Below are 23,905 nucleotides of genomic sequence, written 5' to 3' on the forward strand. Positions count from 1 at the left end.
CATAAGTACCAATGTACAGTTAGAGAAAGGTATTTTTATAAGATTAATTGTATAATTCATAGTGAATGTAATGATAGCATTATGTTTCTGTGAAACTCCAAAAGACTCTTTTGTAAGTGAACAAGAAAGCACCAATGAATGAGACTTCCAATGTGCCTTTCTAATCATTTTGTCTTATTGCAAACATATCTGCCTCACAACTACAATCTTACCTTAATTAAGTAATCAGTTATCTAATATTCCCATGTCTGATACTCAAGTATCACAGGTCAACCTGATGAGTAGATCATTAGCAATTTTGAATACTATCAAGACATAGAGTGAAAAGTCTGTTATTGAAATTAATCAGTAAGGAGAAATCAGGGTGTGGGAATTGTAGCCATTTACCAACAAATCAGTAATGCAGCAAAATATACTACAAGGCCTCTTCTCAGCCTGCTTACCAGTGGAATACCATCAAACCTTTGATAATTCCTTGCAGGCTAACAGAAGTTAGGGAAGCACCTTTTTTTAAATAAAACAGCAGATACATTATTATGTATCTGAATGTAATAAATACATTATTACATTCTTTATTTTAACAATGCTCCATCATCTACAAAACAGTACTGTTCAGTGTGCTGTCATTAATATTTCAGGGAATAGAAGACCACAGCCTATTAGCTGGACATCTTGCTATGTTTATGAATGATTTCAATTTGGCACAGGATCTCTATCTGGCCTCCAGCTGCCCGATTGCTGCACTAGAGGTAAGAAGTTGAATACGATTTAATAAAAAATCCTTTGATCTTTCAGCTTAGGATGTTTGCACTTTCAAATGAGCGGTAACTCCTTCATTTAATGTAACTGTTCGTCTTTCTGCTCTTTAGAAAATTTGTTTTAATTCGTAGCAGACAGGATATCTTTCTTAATATCCGCAATCATGAGAACAAAGTTGTTTAAACAATGTAGCTTAAAAAATGATACATTTGCTTTTAGGTGTATACTGTACTTTTAAAAAGGAAGCCTTCATACAAATACACAAAATGCCTCAAAGTATTTTATTGGTAAAGTTTATGGGAGAATCTAGAACTAGGGGTCACCATGTAAAACTGAGCTGAGACGAATTTCTATCTTCGAGAGTTTCAAGTCTATGCTTCCACCATCTTTTCAGGAAGACATTTTCAATATTCTTGTATATTTTAAGGAAGATTATTTTATTAAGTAAGGCATTGAAAAGGTATCATGAGTAGGCAGGAATTTGGATTTGAGTTTACAATCAGATCAGCCATGATCTGACTCAGTGGCCTACTACTTGTCCTGATTTGTTTGCATGTTTGTATTTACAAATGGACAGGGTTCAGTGGAGTTTTTATTTCACTCAAGGTCGTTCTTTTCATAACACAACACAGTAATTGCCAGAATGATGATCATTGAATCTTTTAAACCTGTAAAGATTTTTTAAAAAAGGCGTATAAATAAAATTAGAAAATGTATTAATCATGTAATCTGATAGAAATTGTCTTGGAAGAACTTTGATCATGTATTATCTCATTCTAAAATATTTATTGCTCTTTCTGATGTATGAGTTTATTTCTTGTGAGATGTACTATTATTATTTTGTAGATGCGGAGGGATCTACAGCATTGGGACAGTGCTCTGCAATTAGCTAAACGGCTGGCTCCTGATCAGATTGCATTTATCTCCAAAGAATATGCTATTCAACTAGAGTTCACGTATGTACAAAAGGGATTTTTTAAAATTTGAAATATAATCAGTAAGCTCCATATGTAATATGCAAACTACTGTACAGCGTACCTTTAGTGAGTAATTTGATGGAAATTGCTCATTATTTTGATTTATTTCTGTTGTTTCATTGAATTACTGGATCGTTTGAATCTCTTTCAGTAAAAAGCTACTTTGAATTATCATCCATCTATGTCTTGTAGATTTATTGGTGTAACATACAGAAAAATCTTATTAATCCTCTCTTACTGCGATGTTTATGTTAGCAATTTATTTTAACTTTCCCTTGCCTATTTCGATATGTTTGTTTATCCTCTGTATTTTAAACAGAATTTACTAAATGCATTCATTGTCTTTGATAATTTCCAATTAAGGACTAATTTTTCAAGTACACAGTTTACTTGTTTACATCTTATCAATTTTTATCACTGAAACCTTTTTGCATGCATGCACCTAGGTTTTATGTCAGTATACATTAGATATAAAAATCAGTTGTTTATTTTTGTTTAAATACAATGTTTTTAATAAGCACGTGATCTCACCTGAATATTCATGAATTACATTATATGCAAATGAAGTTATTTCAAAATGGACATACTACTGGTAGAAATTTATATATTGTTCTATTTGTCACATTGACCAATATTTGTTTTCTAGGGGAGACTATGTGAATGCATTGGCACATTATGAGAAAGGCATGACTGGAGACAATAAGGCAAGATCCTCTAGATTAATTTGTCTCAGTTAACGGACAAACAAAACATAAATGACTGCAATAATGTATTTTAAACACCTAACATTATTTTACTCCAGAAATAATCTCAGACAATTTTAAACCTAAAATCGCACTAAATCAACAAATTAATCAAATTATACCAGATTTTCTAACTAATGCAAAATGTTCCTGATTGATTGAGCATTGCTATTTAGTTGTGTGTGTCAGGCGTTACCTCACTGGGTTGCCCAATCCCCTGTAAACTGAAGTGAATTCAAATCCCACTCCACTTGCCTCATTTACATATAAGATGACTTTTACCTATTTTGGAGGTTGGGGAATTCTCCCCAGTATCCGAAGCAATATTTATTCTTCAGCTTTATTTATCGTTGTTCATTACTGTTTGTGTGACCTTGCTCTGGCTGGTGTGCATCCATTACGTAGAAACATAGAAAATAGGAACAGGAGTAGACCATTCAGACATTCAAGTTTGCTCCTCTATTTGTTATGCTTTTTCCCCCATATCCTCTTATCCATTTAGTCCCAAGTGAGATATCCAACTCTTTTCTGAAATCATACAATATGTTGACCTCAACTGCTTTTTGTGGAAACAAAGTCTACAGGCTCACAACTCTCTTGGTGAAAATATTTCTCCTCATCTCAGTCCCAAAAGGTATACCCCATACGTTTTGGGCTATGACCCTTGGCTCAAGAACATCTTTCATGCATCTACCCTGTCTAGTTCTGTTTGGATTTTATCAGTTTCTACCAGATCCCCCTTATTCTTCTGACTCGGCAAATATAAACCTAACCGATTCAAGCTCTCCTTATATTTCAGTTCTGCCATCCCAGGAATCGGTCTGATAAAACTTCCCTGCACTTTTTCTACAGCAAGACCATCCTTCTCTGATAATGAGACCAAAACTGCACCTTGACCACCTGCAGTACCTTGGTGCTTACCTTTTGTGACAAGTGTACAAGGACACCCTGGTCTTGTTGCACATTCCCCTCTCTTAATTTATAGCCATTCAGATAATGAACTAACTTCCTGTTTTTGTTACCAAAGTGGATAACTTCACATTTATTCACATTCTGTATCTGCCATGCGCTTGTCCAAATCATAGTTAAGCATCTCTGCATCCTCCTCACATCTCTCCTTCCCACCCAGCTTTGTGTCATCTGCACATTTTGAGGTATTATGTTTAGTTTTCTCATCTAAATCTTTACTACATATTGTAAATAACAATGTCCTAGCATTGATCTCTGCAGTACCCCACTAGACACTGCCTGCTATTTGGAAAAAGACCTGTTTATTCCTACTGTTTGTTTCTTGTCTACCAACTGGTTTTCCATCTGTGGCAATATCCTACCCCCAATCCCATGCACATTAATTTTATACTCTAATTTCTTGTCTGGGATATTGTCAAAAGCCTTCTGAAAGTCCAAATAAACCACATCCACTGATCTCTTCTCAAAAATTGTATTAGTTACATCCTTGAAGAATTCCAGTAGGTTAATCAAGCATGATTTCCCTTTTTTAAATCCATGCTCTGTCCAATCTTGCCACTGTTTTCTAAGTGCTCTGCTATTAAATTTTTTATAATGTATTCTAGCACTTCCCCCACTACCACATTGGGCCGACTGTTGTATAATTCACTGTTTTCCTACTAACTCCCTTTTTAAATAGAGGGATCACATTAGCCGCCCTCCAATCTGCAGAAACTGTTTCAGAGTCTATAGAATCTTGGAAGGTGACCAGAAAGTGATCACCAATGCATCCCCTCTCATAAGGGCCACTTAAGCACTCTGGGATGTAGATTATCAGATACTGAAGATTTTATCGGCCTTCAATCCCACCAATTTCTCCAATGTCATTTCCCTGCTAGCACTGATTTCACTTAGTTCTTTCCTGTCTCTAAACTGTATTCTGCAATATTTCTGGAATGTAATTTGTGTTCTCCTTTATAAGCACAGAACAAAATGTGTATTTATTTGTTCAGCAATGTCTTTGTTCCCCATTATAAATTCCCATTTTTGAATGTCAGGCAGCTTCATTTGTCTTCACCAAGTTTTGAGTCTGAACATACCTATACAAATGTTTATAGTCCATTTTTAATGTTTCCAAGCCTACTCTCATACACTGTTTTCCATTTCTTAATTAATCTCTTGTCCTCCTCTGCTGAATTCTAAACTGTTCCCATTCCATGATTCTGTTTTTTCCTAGCCAATTTGTATGCTGCTTTGGGTCTAATATTATCAAATTTCCCTTATAAGCTGTGGATTGGCCACCTTTCTCATTTACCTTTGCAGTAGTCAGGAATGAACAATTGTTGCTGTTTACCTATGTACTCTTTTAATGTTTGCTTTTGTCTTTCCACCACCATCCCTTTTAGGCAATGTTCCTTAATCTGTCATAGCCAGCTCACACCTCAAGCCATCGCAGTTTCCTCTACTGAGAGGCCTAGGCTCAGAATTAACTGTGTCACTCTTCACCTTGATGAGGACTTCTATCATTTTATGGTTGTTCATCCACAAGTGGCCTCACAACTAGATTGCCAATTACTCCTTTCTCATTTCTCAGGAGAAGGTGATGGCCTAGTGGTATTATCGCTAGATCAGTAATCCAGAGGCCCACATAATGGTCTGGGGACCCAGGTTCAAATCCCACTACAGCAGATGTTAGAATTTGAATTCAATTAAAAAACAATCTGGAATTAAGAATCTATTGATGACCATGACATCAATGTCAATAGTTGGAAAAACCCATCTGCTTCACTAATGTCTTTCAGGAAAAGAAATATGTCATCATCACCTCATCTACCTACTGTTGCCCTCTGAAATGGCCTAGCAAGCCATTCAGTTGTACCAATTGCAACAAAGTCTCAAAGAATTTAAACCAGATGAATCACCTGGCATCAACATAGGCACCGGGGGGAAAAAACAGAACAGCCCTGATGATCTTGAGGCTAGTGCCAAAATTGGGAAAGCTGTCTCACAGACTATTCATAGAATCACACTACCGTCACCAACCCTGGATATGTCCTCTCTCACCAGGAGGACAGACTTAAGCAGAAGTGGCAGCACAGTGGTCTACAGTCAATAGGGAGTTGCTCTGGGAGTCTTCAAGGACCCCGTGTCTCATGGCTTCAGTACTACTGGTCGGGTCCTAAAGGACATCGTTTCTAGCCTGGATCTGCGGCAGGTTGTGAGGGAACCGTCAAAAGGGCAAAACATACTTGACCTCATCCTTATCAATCTGCCAGCTGCAGATGCATCTGTCTATGACTGTATTTGGTAAGAGTGACCACTGCACAGTCCTTGTGGAGACAAAGTAGCACATTCACATTGAGAATACTTTACTTCGTGTTGTGTAGCACCATCATCATGCTAAATGGGACAGACTTCAAACAGATCTAGCAACTCAAAACTGGGCATCCATGAGATACTGCGAGCCATCAACCCACCCGCTGAGTTGTACTCCAGGATAATCTGTAATCTCCTGGCCTGGCATCACCCCCATTCATCCGGTATAATCAAGCCAGGGGATCAATCCTGGTTCAATGGTAACTGCAGGAGCAGCACCAGGTATACCTGAAGATGAGGTGTCAATCTAGTGAAGCTACCAAACAATGACTACTTGCATAAGTGATAAACAGAGCTAAGTGATCCCAGAGCCAAAGGATCACACCTAATCTCTGCAGTCCTGCCAAATCCAGTCGTAAATGGTGGTGGATGATTCACTAACTCACTGGAGGAGGAGTCTCCAAAAATTGAAGAGCCCAACATATCAGTGCAAACAATAAGACTGAAGCTTTTGCAGCAATCTTCAGCCAGAAGTTGCAAGTGGATGATCCATCTCTGCCTCCTCCAGTGGTCCCCAGCATTACAGATGCCAGTCTTCAGACAATTCAATTCAGTCCATGTGATATCAAGAAATGGTTGGAGGTACTGGATACTGCAAAGGCCAAGGCCCCTGACAATATTCCAGCAATAGAACTGAAGATTTGTACTCCAAACTTGCCGCTCCCCTAGTCAAGCTGTTCCAGTACAGTTTCAACACTGGCATCTAACGGACAATGTGGAAAATTGCCCAAGTATGTTCTGTACATAAAAAGAAGGACTAATCTAACCCGGCCAGTTACCGCCCCATCAGTCTACTGTCGATCATGAGTAAATTGATGGAAGGTGTCATCAGTAGTGTTATCAAACAGCACCTGTTCAGCAATAACCTGCTAGTGATGCCTAAATTTGGGTTCTGCTTGATCCACTCAGCTTCTGACCTCATTACAGCCTTGCTTCAAACATGGTGAAAAAAGCTGAATTCCAGAGATGAGGTGAGAGATTGAGACTGTCCTTGATATCAAGGTTGCATTTGACCAAGTGTGGCATCCAGGAGCTGTAGCAAAACTGGAATCAGTGGGTATCAGGGCAAACTCTCTGGTGGTTTGAGTCATACCTGGCACATAGGAAGATGGTTGTGATTATTAGAGATCAGTCAGCTCAACTCCAGGACATCTCTGCATGAGTTCCTCACAGTAGTATCCTAGGCCCATCCATTTTCAACTGCTTCGTTAATTACCTTCCCTCCATCATTAAAGTCAGAAGTGGGAATATTTGCCAATGTTCAGCACCATTTGTAATTCCTCAGACACTGAAGCAATCTATGTTCAAATGCATCAAGATCTGGCCACTGTCCAGGCTTGGGCTGACAAGTAGCAAGCCAAACACAAATGCCAGGCTATGACCATCACCAATAAGAGACAATCTAACCACCGTCCCTTAACAATTAATGGTGTTACTATCACTGAATCCCCCACTATCAACATCCTGGGTGACTGATCAGAAACTCAACTGGACTGACCACGTACACGCAGCGTCTACAAGAGATCAGAGACTGAGTACTGCAGCAAGTAACTCACCTGACTCCTGAAAGCCTGTTCACCATGTATGCTCCTTGTCAGGAGTGTGATGGAATACTCCCCACTCGCCTGGATGAGTACAGCTCCAACAACACTCAAGAAGCTTGACACCATCCAGGACAAAGAGCCTGCTTGATTGGCACTGCATCCACCCCCTCCATTGACACTGAGTTGCAGCAATGTGTACTGTCAACAACATGCATTGCAGAAATTCACCAAAGATCCTCAGACAGCACCTTCCAAACCCACGACCACTTCCATTTAGAAGGACAAGAGCAGCATATATAAGGGAACACCACCACCTTCAAGTTCCCCTCCAAGCCACTCACTATCTTGACTTGGAAATATATTGCTGTTTCTTCACTGTCACTGGGTCCAAATCCAGGAATTCCTTCCCTAATGGCAAGCCCAACAGGTGGGCTGCAGTGGTTCAAGAAGGTAGCTCACTACCATCTTAAAGGCAACTAGGGACGGATAATAAACACTGGTTTATGGCTATTATGAATGCTAGTGGTCAGAGAAGTCTGGCTGTCACTTCTAAGACATTTTTTACGTAAGGTAGAATGGTTTGTGTGTTGATTCATCCATGTCCTCATCACGTTGTTTGGTTGTAAGGCACCTGTGGATGAAGTTGCGGGATATCCATTCTTGGTGAAGACTCTGTAGAGATGTTCTTCTTTTCCCAAGTCGGTGTGTTGTAGCCCTTTTTGAACAGGGTCCCAATGCAGCTTCTCTTGTATGTATTTGAGTAGTTGCGGTTGTAGTTCAGGGTCTGGTCTGTGTGGTGTACACTTGTGGTGCATTCACAATTCTGTGTTCTTTCTACCATCATGTCTAGGAATGGGAGTTAATTGTCAGTTTCCTCCTGCCTTCTAAATCTGATACCTGCGAACATGATGTTGATAATCCGGTGTGTGTTCTCAGATTTATGTTCTCTTAATATATTGCAAAAGTGTCATCCACGTATCTGATCTAGTCTTTGCATCACGGCTTCTGCTATGAGCCTGGAGATGGGTGAGCCCATAGGTGCCCCATTGGCCTGTTCATATATTTGGTTGTTGAATGTGAAGTGTGTCGTCAAGCACACGTCTAGTAGTTTGAGGATGCAGTCCTTGTTGATAGGTTCCCTGTCATGTTGTCTGTTCTGTTTGTCCAGAAGGCTGGCTATTGTCTCTTTGTTTAGAGTTCTGTCAATTGAAATGAACAGTGCCATTGCATCTAGGAATTCCTGTGATGATTGTATGGAGTTTTTAAATTGATAAGATGTTTCAGTTTTTGTCGAAGTTCTTTTGCCAGTTTATGTGATGGAGTTCCTGGAAGTGCCACAGTGGGTCTAAGCGGTGTATCTGGTTTGTGTAAAAATATTATTTAAAAATGATAGTATCAATATCACAGGAGATTATCTGCAACACCACTTGGCTTCTCTGTCTGTTTCTCTCTCCCTTTGTCATTTCTCCCTTCCTCCCCAATAGAATCTCCAGGGTTGGCCTTATGCACAACATGTCCCATCCCCAGGGCAGAGGAAACAAAAGACAACCTTTTCGCAGCTTAGCCTTCCACTGTGTGACTTAAACATTTCTCAACCAGGGAAATTGCAGTAGATACAATAATAATTTATTAGTATTCCGATTGTGCCCATCTTCATTGTGTTATTTGTCGTCTTCTTACCTCACCCTTTCTTTCTTTGCTATTTCCTGACTCAGATTCTCTGTGTGAGACTCCCAGACGCAAAGAATTATTGTTTTGCATATTAACACATTTCTTATTCATTATGTGCCTATCGAAATAGGTTTCCATGCCCTAATTTGTTTGCTGTAATTTTCTTTTCTTCATAGTATCTTGAACATGATGATGCGTGTTTAGCTGGAATTGCAAGGATGTCAATACGGATGGGTGATATTCGACGTGGTGTCAACCAGGCAATTAGACACACCAGTAGAGTTCTGAAGAAAGACTGTGGTGTTATTCTAGAGAGTATGAAGGTATAAGATGATGCCTGCTTAATCAATGGATTAGTAGAACTAAAGGGTATAAGCAACTTCAAATAGCAGGAATGTATTAGAATGATTAAGACAAACTGTGGGAAATGTAACCATGTTGGAGCCTCTCTTGCTCCTCACAAAGATGAGTGGAGCAGTAATGTTCTGCCATTCAGTAAGATCTTGGCTGATCTGATTGCTCTGAATTCCCGATAATTGTTTGTCCCCTTGCTTATCAAAATGCTCATCCTAGCAAGACCCCTCAGCATCTTTTTTGTTCAATCAAGTTTCCTCTTACTTTCTAAACTCCCAGTGGCTTCAGGTCCAGTTTGTCCTCATGAGACAATATGCCCATTCCTTGTAGTAGCTGAGTAAATCTTCTCTGTGCTTCCATCACATCCTTCATTAAATAAGGAGACCAGTATTGTCTGCAGTACTCCAGATGTAGTCGTGCCAGTGCCTTATATAACTGAAGCACAGTGATCCAAGTCATTTATTTAAAACGGAGACTTGAGCAGTCAGCCCTGTTGAAAGCTTGCCAATCGTCAAAAGACATATTTGTCGCTACTCTGATTCCTGTTAGCTAGCCATTCCTCGAAACATGCCAGTAGATTACCATCCGAATGCTTTTATTTTCTGCAATAATCTTTGATGTGGCTGCACCTTATCAAATGCTTTCTGGAAATCTAAGTACGGTACATTCACAGTTCCACTTACCCACAGCAGATGTTACTTCCTCAAGAAACTACACAAAAGCATGTTTCCTCCTCTTAACTATCTTGAAGTTTTCAAAATGCCGTGCTATGATAGATTTGATAATATCTTCTAACATTTTCTCTGGTCGATGTGAAACTAACTGGTTGGTGGTTTCCTGTTTTCGATCTCCCTTTTTGAATAAAGGAAGTAAATTTCTTATTTTGCAATCTAATGGAAGCTTCCAGAATCTAGGGAAATTTTTGAAAATCAAAACCAATGCATCAATTATCTTACTTTTAAATCCTGGGACGTAGTCCAACAGGGCTACATCTTCAAAATTTGTCCATACTTGTCATTTTTAAGAGTAAAAGAATACTGTTTGACCCTTCTATTGAGTATAAAAGTTAATCATATTATGATCAGTTCTATCTGGGGACACCTTCCATTGAGGTCTTTGAGATCTCATTGCACGATACCAGATCCAATGTAGCCTGTTGAAAGCAATGATCTCAAACATTCTATCAGTTTCTCATCTAGGCTATCTTTGTCCATATGATTTTTTTTCCAGCCTATATGTGGATTAAAATCTCTTATCACCATGCATTTTAACAAGCTATGATTATTTCTTCCTTTATACTCCATCCTGCCATGTGGTTACTATTAGGAGGTCTGTATTTCATTCGCACAAATGACTTCTTGCCTTTATCATTTCTCACTTTGACCCAAACCACTTCTGCATCCTGGTTTCCTGAACTTAGGTCATCCCTTTTTATTGTGCTAATATCACAATTAATTATTAACGCCATTCCTCCACAATTTCTTAACTTCCTGTCCTTTCTAAATGTCACATATCTATCAATATCTCCAATCTGTGTCATCCTGCAGTAATGTCTTTGTAATGGCTACTAGAACATACTTTTTCATTTTGTTATCATCTCATCTCTTTGATTTTGAATGTTCTTTAGCAGAGTAGGAAGAAGTTAGAAAATCGAAGAAGCATTTCCTTCTGTTCAAAGTCACGTTCAGTCAGTTAAGTTTCAATTAACTTATTTCCTTTAATTTTCAAATTTTTCAACCAAAATCCTTAAGATCAAATCTACAAATAGAGAATATCTGTTGGGCAATAACATTTCTTGCCTTCCTAATTTTCAATATTTTCAGGAAGAGCACTTACTTTTCTTCAGCACCTGTAATGCGTTTCATCCACAGTGCAATTTATTGTTAACAACACATAATAATGTCCTGATAACACCAAGTTTATTCCAATGATATACCTGCTTTTTTAAATGCAGGTTTGATTATTGTCTTCTGGAAATGGTATCTTCCTTTAAACAGAATTCCTTTTGAACAGAAAGCTGGTTGTTATTTAATTCCTAACACATTGTGCTACCAACTTCAAGATAATTTGAGGGGTACATTTTAAAAGTAAGCACTCCCAATTCATTGTTACAAGTGGTAGGAATCTTTATCAGAAATTGAGCATTGAAATCAGTGGAAGATTTCCCAATATGCACTCTGATCACCTGCAAAGTACTAAAGGTCTCACCCTTTATGTGGTTTCAAAGCATGTTATTGTGTCAGGTAGTTTACTTATGTTAGTGGTTCCTGGAACAACACAATCACATGTGGATCCTACTCATTTATTAAATCAGAGGCATAAATATTCTGAAAGGACACAGGCTTTCTAAGCACCAAGATCATTGAGATTGATCTTTTCAGAGATTTATTGCAGACCTCTCCCTTATCACTATGCTTTATTGGAGACTTGGGTTTATAGAGCACACCTCCTGTAAGTAGTTTCCTCATGGCACAGTCCTCCTTGACATTAAAGTTGTTGCTGTTCTTGTAATCTGTCACACCATTGTGATTTCCCCTATGAATTGTTTAAATGCAGAACACCACAAAGAAATCTTAAAGAATAGCAATATTTTTAAAAATGTTATTTTTGTTTAAGAAACTGCTGTTTTTAAGTAAAATATAACTGAAACTTCCATTTCTATTGAACAGTAGTTCACTTTTAATGTTACGTAACAAAGTTAAATAGAATTATAAATTAAATTGAGAATCTATGAAGTCAATGTTATAATTCATTTTCTACATTTTGTTAATGTTTTACTCACAGCAATTCTCTGAGGCTGCTCAATTATATGAAAAAGGACAGTACTATGACAAAGCAGCATCTGTTTACATCCGTTGTAAAAATTGGTAAGAAAATATTTACTGATATATCAAAATCCTTTTTAAGAGGAATGAATTATACATTGTGAGCTGTTGGTAATATGTTTGTATCTATAGTGGATAACTCTTGCATCATACAAACTTGTTGACTTATGGTATAAACTGCGGATGATGGAACTTAGAAACGAAAACAGAAATTGCTGGAGAGACTCAGCAGATCCGACAGCATCTGTGGAAAGAAAATAGTGTTAATGTTTTTAGTCTGCTGCCCTTTCATCAGTCCGGACTTGAAATGAAAACTCTGCTTTCTTCCCACAGATAATGCCAGACCTGCTGAGTGCTAAAAATCAAATATTAAGAATAGCATTCAACTCTTTTACAAGTATCATGAGATCTTCCTCTATTACTGGCAAACATAAGATGCAACCTTTTATTTTCCTAGAAGCTTCATTGCTGATGTACCTGCTTTTCTTTGTAATTTGATTAATTTCTGAAAAGCGTTATGACCAACTTAGCTTCCACTGTAACCGGTTTCAGACTGGTTGCCTGCACTCCATTAATTTGTGGTGCTACAATTGTGTGAGCTAGTTGGCATTTACTCTTTCCCAGATATTCATTGACTCTGCAGCTTTGAACTCAAAACAATAATAGGTGCTGCGATTGTTGTACAAGTAAATTTGATGAAGCAAAGAAGGAATAATAGCTAACCCTGTGAACAGATGGATATCAGGGGTTTTTTAACACTGCACTGGAAGTCTTGTTTAAAGGGATGCTCAAGTGACCCAGAAGGCCTCCAGACACATGCTTAAAAGCTGATGACTAAAACATAGATCCAGTGCAAGATTTCTAATGATTTCACATAAACTGTGAAAGTTACTGAAACATCTTCAAATGCCTCACCTCATCATTGGCATCACTGTCATTAGTCACTGCACAATTCAGCTACCTTTGCCATATCACTTAGCTTCCAATTATCTCTCTCAGTTAAGGCACAACTTTAATATCCATCTGCTTCATCTCTTGCTCCTACACTTAATACTTGCAAGCCTGAAACCCACATCTCACAGTTTGCACGCATTAGCAACTGTTCACCCATGGTCACCATGTCAACTATTTTGCACAATGATCATTGACACGCTTCGCTGGAAGAAGGAGAAACTGATGCACAACTGCAAACGGCAGGAGTCTGCAAAAGGGGAACGGGTGTGTTTATATGTTGTAGCTCCCCCCCCCACCCCTGTTGAAGAAATAGTGTTGGCCATAATATAAATGGCCAAAAACATAGCTGCATCTCATCCTTCTTTTCCCATCCCACTCTCGCAACCTCTTCTGACTAAGAAGTAGATGATGGTGTAAAAAGATTTTTTTTTACTTTCTCCTCTCCACTCACCACAACCCAATCCTTATCTCTTTCTTCCAGTTAACAAAACACTAAAAGTGCCCAGACTGTGAACAAAGAGCATGATACAGCAAAGATGGTTGCAAAAGGTAATTCAGTTTCACAAGCACAGCTATCAGTTGACTGCACACTGAAAGTTTGAGAATAGCAGAGAACAGGGATTCCTGAAGTGGGAGTCATGAGCTGAAATTTGGGGTGTTGATATCCAAGGCAATGATAACTGCCATGGAGTCCAGGCAAATTTACAATATTCATCCTGCTGTATTGGTCCTTATTGAATGGTTGTGATTGACAATCTGCAAGATGTTGCAAGTATCTTGAGCTCCAGCCTAAAAGGATCCAGGTGCCTAACTGTTCATCACCAAGGTCACATGCACAGTCATGATCAATTCAGTTGACTCACTGTGCCAGTTGGCAGGTTTCAATAAACATATCTTTGTTAATATCTTGACATATATTATTCTTCGCTGAGTTCTGGACAGAAGAATTGCCCACTAAAATTTTTAGATCCATGTGACCACCTACTGAGAGTCTTTCTCTCCCTCAACCATTCTCTTCAGGCAGCTTGTCTTGTTCTGCATGACCTCTCCCAATTCTGTGCTTGCTGCCTCTAAGGAGAATATCAACTGGTATTTGGGAGCAATTGTTTGTATAGATGTCCAAGTCAACAAAAAGTCCTTCACTACCTTCCTTACAACACACTGTTGAATTTTGCTGATGACAGCACATGTTGATTTTAATATCAGCCAGGAAAATATAGTATTTATTAAAAGGTTTGCGGGTAGAATAGAAAGCCAATATCCATATTTGATTATGGCACAAAGATAAGTCACATTGTAATTGTGGAATTGTAAAGTTACATGAAGATTGGGGAGCTGCCAATAGTGGAAAGGATACAACAGCATATAAACCGACTGAAGAGTTGGGCGGAGATATGGCAGATGGAATTTAATCCCGGCAAACGCAAGATGATATACTGGTCTAATGCAGGAGGGAAGTATACAGTAAATGGCTGTACCCTTAGAGGTATTAACATACATTGAAATCAAGGAGTACAGATCAACAGTTCAGTGAATGTGGCAATGTGAGTGGATAAGGTGCTCAATGAGTATGGCATGCTTGTCTTCATTGGTGGAGGCATAGAGTGTTAAAATTGGCAAGTCACGCTGTAGCTGTATAGACCTTTAGTTGAGCCACATTTGGAATATTGAGTACTGTTCTAGTCACCATCCTACTTTGCAGAGGTTACAGGAAATATTTACCAGAATGTTGCCTGGTTTAGGGGTATTAGCTAAGGAGAGATTAGACAAACTTGGTTTATTTTCACTTAAAAGTCAAAGGCTGAAGGGCTACCTAAAAAAGTTTGCAAAATTATGAGAGGCATAGATAAACTGGGTAGTTGAAGTCGTTGTCCCAAGGTAGAAATGTCAATTTCTAGGGAACATAGGTTCAAGGTAAAAGAAGGAACGTTTAAAGGAGATGACAGCAATTTTTTTTTTAACATGGAGTGTGGTAAGTGCTTGGAATGTACTGTCAGAGGAGATGGTAGAAGCAGATACAATAGTAGCATTTAAGAGGCATCTTGACAGATATATGAATAGGCGGGAAATAGAGGGAGACAGATTAGGTAGAAGCTAAAAGCTCTTAGTTTAGAAAGACAACCTGTGTCAGCACAGCCTTGGTGGACCGAAAGGACTGTACCTGTACTTTACAAAGAGGTATTCATAGATTTAAACGAATGGGCAAAGCTGCAGCAAATGGAATTTAAATACAGGCAAATTGCATCATCCACTTTGGACTTAAGTTTAAAATGTGAAAGTTTAAAACCATGCAGGTTCAACAAGATTTTAGGCACCTAGATACATAGATTCTAAAAATGTCTGAACTGTTGTCGAAAATAATCAAAAAGGCTAAAGGAATTCTGTCTTCTATATCAATGGGGCTGGAAAACATGCATTAATAATACTTGGAGTACTGTGAGCAGTTCTGGTAACCTCACCCTTGGTAGGATATATTCACCTTGGAGTAGTTTAATATTGATTTGCTAAAGTCATATCAAACTGAATGGGTTAAATTAAGAGCAGAGGTTAAACGAAATAGGATTGTATTCCCTAGAACTTGGATATGATCAAAGTTTTCATGATATTCTCAGGGCAGTTCTTCATGGACAAACATGATAGAGAAGTTGTCCCAAGGTAGAAATGTCAATTTCTAGGGAACATAGGTTCAAGGTAAAAGAAGGAACGTATTGGTTGCAAATCCACTGATAGCTAGTTAGACCTATCCATGACTGGCAAATACTTACACAGCAGATTCAAGTGAGGATATAGTCACTGCTGGGGACATTAAGATCTTTCTTCTTTTCTGTATTAGGCTGGCTGTTCACTCAGTCTCAAAGGTACACCACTTAAAGCAGTAGCACTGCCGATGTAACATCTGCAAGCATCGTGATCAATAGCCTGTGTTTCCCACTGGTCACGTGTTGCAAAGAGGGACATCTCAAAGGAGTTTTGCCGCGCCTTTCTGTTCCTTTTACCAGCAAATATCTCTCCATACAATACAGTCTTGGGCAGATAACAGCTAACATTCTGGGCAAAATGATCTGCTCAAAGCAACTGGCAAGACAATGGCCTTATTGCTGGTGACATTGGCAGTTTCCAGGGCTTCACTGTATGTCATATGGTCCTGCCGTAGATCTGAAGATGCTGCAAAGGCAGCACTATAAAAGGTGGTCATGTCAGTGGTATATGATCCATGACTTGGTTACTTGCAAAATGGTGGTGAGGACTACAGATTTGTTCACTTTGAGTTTATTCTGTGCTCTAAATTTCTGGTTACTCCACACTTGTATACAGAGTTGATCACTGTTTGCTTTTGAAAGCCTATTGCCAACTTGTCTATGGTGATATTAAGCAGTATGACCCACCCTATCTATTAAATTGCTTGACAGCTTTCAGTTCTGTTCTCTTGATGCCAATGCATGATGGTCCATATTTCTCTTCGGGGATGTGTAGGTTAATGTAGGGTTCAAAATGTAAGAGGAACAGAAAAGTAGAGAGAACCAACTGGTTGGGAGAGACCAGAATTTGGGGGCAAGGTATAAAATTAGAGTCAAACCTTGCAGGAGTGAAATTAGGAAATATTTCTACATGTTAATATTATTAGAAGTTTGGAACTCTATCATAATATTTGACTTTGGATCATTTATCATTTAATTTAAAAAACAGATTGTTAGAAAGACATGGGGCAAAGGCAAGAATATGGAATGAAGTCACAGATCACCCATGATCCTATTCAATAAGAATATAGGAATAGTGGGGTAATTCTGTTTCTATGTTCTAAATTAAAAAGAATTAGATGATTTGTTAGAGTAACAAGACTGACAGTAATCACAACTTTTCACATTGTGACAATTCCTATCCTTGTTGGTATTTTAAAGTAGCTGATTATAAAGGAAATGCTTCAATGGTGCTGTTAGTACCTCTTAAACCTATGAAACCATAATGGTCCAGGTATTCTGATTGCCATTGGAACAGATTAGACTGTTAATATCTTTAAAAGTACCCACTCACCTGTTGGAGATTTTTCTTACCAACATTCTGAGTCTGTCCTGTCTGGAATGCATCTTTTGAAGAAATCCACTCAGTGCAGGAGTAGCATTGCAGGCTAAGGCATGCCCTTATTCTAACACTTGTTGCTGTATTTCAGGAGTTAAAGGTCCTATGGACACTTTGATAGTCATCGAGAAAAGGTGAGGTATGTAAGGTAAGTGAGGGGATAGGATGATAGGTGTCTAGGTAAAGGGGTTTGAGTTGGGTGGATGAAGGAGTAAGATGCCAAGAAAGAAAATGAGTGCTTACAGTGGGTTGGGGATTGGGGTCAGGTTGGGCCAGGCTCAATGTGAAGGGATGTCCGCTCCAGCAGGCTATAGCAAGTGAGAGCACGTCAGGTCCAGCAGGTTTAGGCTGGGCATTAGTCGGGTCTTAGCTTGAGTAGAGTAAGTTTGGCCCAGGCTGTTGGGTGGGTGAGTGTCTGGTCCAGTGGGGAGTGCCAAGAGATGGGAAAGATTTAGTTAAGTCAATGATGAGTTAGCTGTCCTTTTACTTGGTTTCTGTGCATTATTTAATGGCTGTGTTTGATGCCACCATAGTGCCCTTACACCCCATACATTCATTGTTTCTGTAATGTCACTGTCATTGATACTGCAGGACTTGACTCCTGGCTTTACACTTAAGTTTTTATTTCATATAGCAGCATGATGCCTTGAAATAAATTACAAAACAGTTGACCCAGAGGAACTGTACTTCTTGAGGGAATTGGTAAGCCATGCTTGAAGAGTCAGCCAGTGAGACTATCTGGACAGTGAGGAGAAGGCAACACAACAGGCTCACTACTCTACTTTTGGTTCTGGTTCATATGGTGTGCAGTGGTGATGTAATGGCATTGAAGTTCTGTCCGTGTGCATTCGCTGGAAATATATAATTTGTAAATAATTCTAATATAGTTTAAGGCAATAATCATTGGCCTAGAATATTTTCTAATGCTTGAAAATAGAGGAGATTTCTTTAGGCATCACACATGATGATGAATGTAAAAATGGTCTTACACAATGTGTAAATCCATATGTTTCAGTTTTTTGGAGACTCAGTTTGTTTATGGAAACCCACTTTGACCTACAAAGGCTCAATATTCAACAGCCTGGCTTGTGAAATTCTCAACAGTTAACATAGGTTGTTTTTAGAAGACAAAAGCGCACAATATCACATTAGTACATAAAATGTGGAATTTTAAAAATGGATTGTTGTCATATTGTATTGCACAACTATGTATTATTTCCTATGTTTCTCATCACAAACGTGACTGTCAGTTACAGCCCTTTAGAGATTTCTCTTTGTTTTTTGTAACCCAGGACAAAAGTTGGAGAGCTTCTCCCTCATGTAACATCTCCCAAGATACACCTGCAGTATGCAAAGGCAAAAGAAGCTGATGGCAGGTACGGTCTTGTACAACTGGAGTATAATTACTGTAGGTAACAGGAATGTACTGAAGAGCTTCACCAAGGTAACGTGCTGGTATTCAAGCCCTACTATTCCCAGTGCCATCTTGAAAGTTTTGTCAGAGTTTGCACAATTCTCCAATTTGCCTGTCTTTTTAGACCCAGGATAACAGATAGCATGGATCAAGTTTCTGTACTTCTCAAGAATGACTAACTGTTCATAAAGTCATAAAGTCATACAGCACAGAAGCAGCTGCTTCAGTCCAATCCTTCCATGCTGACCCAAGTTTCCCAATCTAATTTATGGGCGGCACAGTAGCACTGTTGCCTCACAGCACCAGGGTCCCGGGTTCGATTCCAACCTCAGGTGACGGTCTGTGTGGAGTTTGCATAGTCTCCCTGTGTCTGCGTGGACTTCCTCCGGGTGCTCCAGTTTCCTCCCACAGTCCAAAGATGTGCGGGTTAGGTGAATTGGCCATGCTAAATTGTCAATTAGGTGCATTAGTCAGAGGGAAAAAGGGTTTGGGTGAGTTACTCTTCGGAGGGTTGGTGTGGACCTGTTGGGCCGAAGGGCCTGTTTCCACACTGTAGGGAATCTAATCTAATCTAAACTAGTCCCACTTGTCTGTCTTTGGCCCTTATCCCTCTAAACCTTTCATTCCACATACCAACCGCCCACTGTGTGAAAAAATTGCCCCTCTGGTCTGAATAAAATCTTTCCCCTCTCACCTTATAAATGTGCTCTGTTGTTTTGGCCTCTTCTACACCAGAGATAAGACCTTTGCTATTTACCTTACCCATGCCCCTCATGATTTTATAAACCTCTGAGGTCACCCCTCAGCCTCCAATGCTCCAGTGAAAAACGTTCCAGTTTATCCAGCCCCTCCTTATCATTTAGACCCTCCCACTCCAAGCAACCATCCTGGTAAATCTTTTCTGAAACCTCTCCAATTTGATATTCTTCCTATGGTTGGGCGACCAGAACTGTACACAGTATTCCAAAGGTGGCCTCCCCAATGTCCTGTACAGCTGCAACATTATGTCCCAACTCCTATACTCAATGTTCTGAGCAATGAAAGCAAATGTGCTAAACACCTTCTTAACCACGCTGTCTACCTGTGATGCAACTTTCAAAAAACTATGTATCTGAACCTCTAGGAATCTCTGTTCAACCACACTACCCAGGTCCCTACCATTAACTATTTAAGTCCTGCCCTTGTTCATCTTATCAAAGTGCAACATGTTGCATTTATCCACATTAAACTCCATCTGCCACTCCTCAGCCCTTGGCCCAATTGACCAAGATGCCCTTTGTAATCTTAGATAACCTTCTTCACTGTCCACATACCACTGATTTTGTTCAAGTTTAGATTCTAGCTACAGGTAAACACTTAAATTGTCGACATATTAATTAGAACTCTAGCTGCCTTACAAAACTTCCCCTATATACGTATACGGACCCAGACCAAAAAAAGCTTTGTTATGAGTAGAGGGAAAAACTTGGAATCCAGTCCAATGCCCCTTGTCCACATGTTCCCTGAGAAGATTCTCTTGCTTGCCAGGAGTTGCAGTTCTTTGATTTCTCTCCTCCCAGGTACTTTTGACTTTCTTGTCGGAGGCAACAGGAGCACAGAGCAACTAGTTCATAAATTATGAAGTCTCTAATTGGTTAATAGCAACAGCTTACAGCAATCGGTGAGGAAAGATAAACTAGCTTTCTTCAGGATTCAGGAATTTCTTTTATTGCAGATAGAGAGTGAACCACAATATCTGTTTACACCCACAAGCTGTTCAGCGACGTAGGAAGTAATTACATAATTACTGTCAGGCAGATGGCTTTTGTCATCAGTAACTGGTCCCACCTTCACAAATCAAATAAGCTACTTGTTGCTGGCCAGTTTGTGTACGCACACTGGTGCCAGCCCATTTACAGCGAACTTCCCCCCACCCCACCCCCACTAGTTGAACCATAGGAACAGAAATAGGCCATTCAGCTTGTTAAGCTAGTCCTGCCATTCTATACAATCATGGCTGACTGAACATGCCTTTAACCTATCCTATCTCCATAGCCCATGCCACTGGAATCTGAAATTTAGCAATCTCGCCCTCAAACACACTTAAAGACTGAACTTCAATAGCCTTCTGTGGTACAGAATTTAAAAGGTTAACAACCTTCTGAGTAAAATCTTTTCACCTCCACTTGGACTTAAGTTCCCTGGTTCTAGACCCTCCAACCAGTCAAAAACACCTTGCCTTCATCTACCCTGTCTATTCTTTTAAGTATTCAGTAAGTTTCACTCGGATCTCAGTCTTCTAAGCCCTAAGGAATACAAGGCCAGTTTGCTCTTTGTAGGACAGACTTGTCATCCTGGGAACAAGTTTGGTGAATCCTCATTGCACTCTGTCAATGGCAGTATTATGTTTTCTGAGATAAGAGACCAAAACTGTATACAGTACTCCAGGTGCAGTTTAACTAAGATCTTATACAATTGAAGCAAGACTCAGCTATCCTTGTACTTAAGTCCTCTTTCCATAAAAGCTAACATTCCAGTAGTCTTCCTAAAAGTTTGTTGTGCCTGCATGTTCGTCTTCAGTGACTTATTGACAAGGTTACCTCAATCCCTTTGTACATCTTCACTTTCCAACCTTTCACCATTTAAGAAATACTCTGCTTATCTGTTTCTCCAGAAATTTGGAAATATTAGTTTTGGCCTCCACTCCAATTCATTAACATATATTGTGAATGCCAGATGCCCAAGTACTGATCCTTTTGGTATCCTACCAACTGTAGCTTGCTGGCATGAAAAATTGCCCATTTATTCCTACTGTTTTCTGTCTGTTAGCCAATCATTAATGCTTACCATTACCTGCTATCTCACTTGCTTTAATTTTCCTAATTTATCAAACACTTTCTGAAAATCTAAGTTTATGGGCGGCACGGTGGCACAGTGGTTAGCACTGCTGCCTCGCAGCGCCGGAGACCCGGGTTCAATTCCCGCCTCAGGCGACTGACTGTGTGGAGTTTGCACGTTCTCCCCGTGTCTGCGTGGGTTTCCTCCGGGTGCTCCGGTTTCCTCCCACACTCCAAAGATGTGCAGGTCAGGTGAATTGGCCATGCTAAATTGCCCGTAGTGTTAGGTAAGGGGTAGATGTAGATGTAGATGTAGGGGTATGGGTGGGTTACGCTTCGGCGGGGCGGTGTGGACTTGTTGGGCCGAAGGGCCTGTTTCCACACTGTAAGTAATCTAATCTAATCTAATAACTTCAACTTGGATCTCCTTTATCAATTTGTTAGAAGCATATTCAGAAATCTCCAACAAGCTCATCAAACACTATTTCCCAGTTTGTAAATCTCACCTTTTAGAATAGCTTCCAGCATTTTCCCTACAATAATATAAGGCCAGCAGGTCTGTAACTCTGTTTCCTGTCTTCCTCCCATCTTAATACCAAGCAGCAGTGTAAACATTACACTGTGGGTAGCTTGTTTTTAAAAATGTCCACAACGATTATTTTCTAAAATGGTCTTTTTCCTGTGTCAATCTGCAAAAAATACTTAAAACAAGTTACAGTATTGAAAGTGCAAGTAGACCTGTTAGTCTGTTCTGCCATTGAGTTGCTATGACTCAACTTTTCCGCTTTTTTTTTCACACTCTATTTTTGCCTGAAAAAAGTTGATTGTTTTGAATATGCCACTTGATCCAGCATTCACAGCCTTATGGGGGGATACCTTTCCAGATTTGTTCTGTCCTTTATGTGATAAGGTGCTACCAGATGTAACTTATGAATGACCTAATTCTAATTTCAAAATAGTTCCTCCCTGATTCTAAATTCACATATCAGAGGAAATAGCTTCTGTGCACTGTCTCTATCAACTTTCTTTTTCTTTTTAACCACTGTGATTAGATCAGCTATCATTCTTTACATGTCTGACAAGTAGGAATTAAATTTGTGCTACTTGTCTGGGTAAATTAATTGATTCTTAAGACCTCACATGAACAATTTATATAATCTCAAAGGAGTACTTTAGTATATCACTCATTGTGTTAAATTACAGGTGACGATTTGATGCACTCAAATCATAATGAGGGGTTGTCAAATTTTCCTGAGAAGATTCTCTTTCTTTCTCTCTTGAGGATTTGCTTCATACAACCTCTCTGAGCTAACAATGGTAGAAAATGGTTGTCACCAACTAATAAAGGATAACACAACTGGAAGTATTCACCAAAAAGTTAAAAGTATATCCTGTATCTTTGCAACAAAGTTTGATCAAATCATCTGAGAGACAGTCAACAGCTAATAACTGATGGAAGGGTCTCTGGATACAAAATGTCAACTCTGCTTTCTTTCCTCAGATGCTGCCAGACCTGCTGGGTTTCTCCAGCAATTTCTGGTTTTTAATTTAGTTATTTAGTGGTGGAGGCTGATACAATTACAGCATTTAAAAGGCATCTGGATGGGTAAATGAATAGATTAGATTAGACTCCCTACATGTGGCAACACTGTGAGGCAGCAGTGCTAACCACTGAGCCACTGTGCCACCCAATGTTTGTTTTTGTTTTGGTTCTTTGTTTTATTAACTAAACATAATCTTTATAGCCTACTTGTAATTTGAAACACAGAATGGAATTCCCCTCCCCCAACCTCTTCATTCTTAGCTCATCTGAAAACATACTTGATAAGTTAACTTAGCACTGTCCTTTATGTAGGTATTTAGTACTTCCGGAATCAATCCAAAATGCTTCGTAGCTCTCAAGGGTTTAATCCTGTTTTTTTTCCCAGCCTGACAACATGTTAGCTTAGGACTAACTTTCATAGGTGAGGTTTTACTTTTTCGGAAACACTCAGTGTAGCCCAAGTTGGGTGACTCTTCCAACTTTGCTTTCAATTCCCACCAGTTTGGTCATTTCAGTCTGAGGATGAACTTTCATGCACATTCCTGCCTAATAAGCCATAAAGCCTTCTTTGACCTCTGACCGTTCCCCCTCTGCAGGATCCATGTAGACTCAAAAAGCAGTATAAGAACTTCGGAGTTAGGAGAAGGAGTAAGCTACTTGGTCCTTTTGAACCTGCTCTACCATTCATTAATATCATGGCTGATCTGGTTGTGGTGCCTTGTCTAATTCTCTGTTAACTTCAAAATTTATCCAACTCAGCCTTGAATAAACTTAAAGACTCAGCCTCTACTACCTTCAGGGGAAGAGGACTCTACCCTCATGTGAGCCTTTGAGACAATAACATTCTCCTTGTCTCTCTTTTAAAGGGATACCTGTTAATGTTACACTCTGTCTTCTGCCTTTA

At 39.4% G+C, this 23,905-nt stretch overlaps 1 protein-coding gene across 7 annotated transcripts in view; it reads left to right on the plus strand.

Annotated features, from left to right (window-relative positions):
- wdr19 (WD repeat domain 19) overlaps positions 1 to 23,905 on the plus strand; it is a 164,002-nt gene that overhangs the window by 89,786 nt on the left and 50,311 nt on the right. For all 7 annotated transcript variants that reach the window (XR_011960181.1, XM_072567762.1, XM_072567791.1 and 4 more), the window contains 6 exons: positions 639 to 749; positions 1,606 to 1,715; positions 2,383 to 2,440; positions 9,195 to 9,341; positions 12,157 to 12,239; positions 18,521 to 18,604. Coding sequence is in view for 6 of the 7 variants with exons in the window: in XM_072567762.1 (XP_072423863.1) it covers positions 639 to 749; positions 1,606 to 1,715; positions 2,383 to 2,440; positions 9,195 to 9,341; positions 12,157 to 12,239; positions 18,521 to 18,604 (593 nt within the window). In the remaining variant the exon portion in view is untranslated. The remainder of the gene's footprint in view (positions 1 to 638; positions 750 to 1,605; positions 1,716 to 2,382; positions 2,441 to 9,194; positions 9,342 to 12,156; positions 12,240 to 18,520; positions 18,605 to 23,905) is intronic.

This window comes from Chiloscyllium punctatum, chromosome 1 (genome assembly GCF_047496795.1).
Source record: "Chiloscyllium punctatum isolate Juve2018m chromosome 1, sChiPun1.3, whole genome shotgun sequence".
Classification (NCBI taxonomy): Eukaryota; Metazoa; Chordata; class Chondrichthyes; order Orectolobiformes; family Hemiscylliidae; genus Chiloscyllium; species Chiloscyllium punctatum.